This window comes from Pseudomyrmex gracilis, unplaced genomic scaffold (genome assembly GCF_002006095.1).
Source record: "Pseudomyrmex gracilis isolate BER0280 unplaced genomic scaffold, ASM200609v1 scaffold_170, whole genome shotgun sequence".
NCBI lineage: Eukaryota > Metazoa > Arthropoda > Insecta > Hymenoptera > Formicidae > Pseudomyrmex > Pseudomyrmex gracilis.
The window spans coordinates 103,233-105,927 of NW_018020754.1; the positions used below are offsets into that span (position 1 = coordinate 103,233).

General features: G+C 38.0%; 1 protein-coding gene across 2 annotated transcripts in view; it reads left to right on the forward strand.

Moving 5' to 3' along the window:
• LOC109857730 (F-box only protein 11) overlaps window positions 1-2,695 on the forward strand; it is a 7,592-nt gene that overhangs the window by 909 nt on the left and 3,988 nt on the right. The window contains exon 1 of one of the 2 annotated variants that reach the window (XM_020434346.1): window positions 18-2,411. The exons of the other annotated variant lie outside the window; for it this stretch is intronic. Coding sequence (XP_020289935.1) covers window positions 2,387-2,411 — 25 coding nt within the window. The 5' untranslated portion in view covers window positions 18-2,386. Of the gene's footprint in view, window positions 1-17; window positions 2,412-2,695 lie in introns of those variants that run through there. 2 annotated transcript variants of the gene reach the window in all.

Consider the following 2,695-nt stretch of genomic DNA (forward strand, 5'->3'; position numbering starts at 1 on the left):
AAAAAAAAAAAAAACTACATTAGCGTGACCTTAAAACCGCAATTACGAGGGAAACGATTGATAAAACCAATCGTCGCCGCGGTGAAAAACAGATCGTCTCGTGTGTATGTGTGTGGAAATACTCTGAGATATTTCTAAGCATCTCGACACTGAGGTTATGTAGCGCTGAGTGTGCATTCATTAGCTCTTTCTTTCTCTCTCTCTCTCTCAATGGCAAAGCTGTCAAGTGATGAGACGATCTTAACCACACTCGCGGTTTCGGCAACAAAGAAAGCTCGGCTGTGGTTTATTTTTATGCCGAACGATATGATCGATATAAGATTCCACAGCTATTTTGCTCGACCGTTCGTTTCCAGATCGGACCAGTCTCGTCCATTAAAATAATCGTCAATCGCTCTTTTCGCGAGTATTTATATAATTTCTGATTGGTCGCCACGCCAGCAGCCATGTTGCTTTTTTAGTATTTTAGTGAGCGCTTTCTGATGGAGCGGCTGTGCTCCACGGGAATACGACACGGTACAGAATCCGGAAATTGAGATGGAAAAAAAAAAAAAAAAAGACACAAGAGATCTTATCGTAATCTCGGGAGCTTTGACTGATTGCTGATGACTCCTCTCGTATTCCAGGATAGAAAAAGACGAGATGTCTGAGTTGTAGAGTCGAATGATACAATTTGTTATCAACGTTGCGATTTAATTATCTTTTATTTTATTTCGCTGATCGGAGCAAACCGCTCCGATCTTCGCGAACGTTTGCGATCTCTTCTCACGTTCCGTATATGGCGCGTAAAGCGTATAGACCACTCGTATCGATCATGATCTTCCACTTCGCGATCAATCCTTTGGAATGTTGGCTCCGGAATCCCCGTCCCTTCCCTGCCTCTTTCGTCTTCTTTACACAGTTCTTTTTTTTTCTTTCTTTCTTTCTCGCTGTCTGTCTTTTTTCTTTCTCTCTTTCTCTCTTCTCTTTCTTCGCGATTCCGAATCGCCAACGATCCAGCTGGAACGGCGACACGACTTGCAAAGTGTACGTCGATTGGTGCCGAATTTTCCAGTAGTCCAAGAGAGAAAGAGAGAGACACAGAAGACAGAGAGAGAGGGAATAAAACAGATGGCGACAGAGAGAGAGAGAGAGAGAGAGAGAATGAGCGAGAGTGAGAGAAACGAGTGGAATGTCTGAGATTGTATGTACTTGAAATTAATATTTCGTGTCTCAGCGCGGAAACATTTTTAAATTACATATTAATTACATATTTTATTCACTCGCACACATCGGCTTTTATCTGATGTCCGAAACTTCATAAAAAGACATAAAAAAAAACAATATTTATTATAAGAACTATTAGAGCAAACTTTCGGATTAACTTGTGCCCCCGTATTTACGTGTGCCATTAAAGTGCAGTAGTAGGTACTGAATGAATATAAAAGTTACGTCATCTGATCAGAATTATATAAAATGTTACAAGTATGAGGTTTTTTCAAAGAAAAAAAATTATTGATATCGCAACAATTTACTATTGAAATAATCAGAGTTTTATTTATTTGTTGCAATAAATAATGTAATGTATTTAAAGATTATTTTGCGTAAAGAAAAAATAGGGATTTGACACATGATCTGCTACATGAGAGTGCTGCTATTGATATGTGTGTGTGTGTGTTAGTGTGAGTGCGTTTTGAGTAATGAATTAGCGTCGCTCCACTTTCGTGAGAAGACTCGGTGTGACCCGAAAACGTGATCGAGAGTATTCCCGACCCGAAATCTCGCCGTATTCTCGTAGATCCTGCAAGCAGCGCCCTCCCGTGTGCGTGTTCGTGTGTTACCGGCTAGAAAGTGAAACGTCAAGATGCTGTTTATACGAGAACGGAGAGTGGCGGAACGCGTGTGCGACGATTCGCTTCTTGTATCGATGCTCGTTGCACGATAATGATTTGATAGTGAACGGAAAGACACCTGAATGTCAGACCTCTCGGCCTATCTTCTTTTTTTGTTTTTTCGTTTTTTTTTTTAGGAGGGGGAGGCTTTGTACTTTGAATTTTTGTCTTGTGATAGCGGAGATTAATCGATATAGTGAATATTCTATTGCGATAGTGATTATTTGCAAAGTGACAGTTTCTTTCTTATCGCGATGATATTTTTCGTCGAAAGCGCGTTACCGCGAAAAAAGAAAACGATATATCGAAGTTTATATTGACACTTTTATTATGTAACGTTTTTGAATAGGAAAATGAAACGTTCGGTGATTTTTTTGTGTGTGTGTCATTTCTTTTGTTCCAATTTTGTCATTACATACTATTGAAGCGTAAATAATTGGAAATACATAATTGCAACATTATTCTTCGCTACTACCTTTACAGTACAAACTTGCGACACTACGCGCTTTGGCAATATGCATCAGCATATTTGTAAAACAGGTCACTAACTAATGTAAAAAGTATAAATCTCTAACGGCATTTGAATTGCTGAAAAAATTGGATTATAATATATCGATTGTTTAATGTTTATTCGGTATTTAAAAAATGATTTCTATTGTATGTAGTTTTTTTTTCATGAATTATTTCTCTTTTCAAATGAATGATGCAATGTCAGCAAAACCACTACTTTCTAATAACCGCATGTTTCAATTGTTTTTTTTTTCTTTTTTTTTTTTTTTTTTTTTTTTTTTTTTTTTAGCCGAAGCATGCGACCTGCCGTGTCC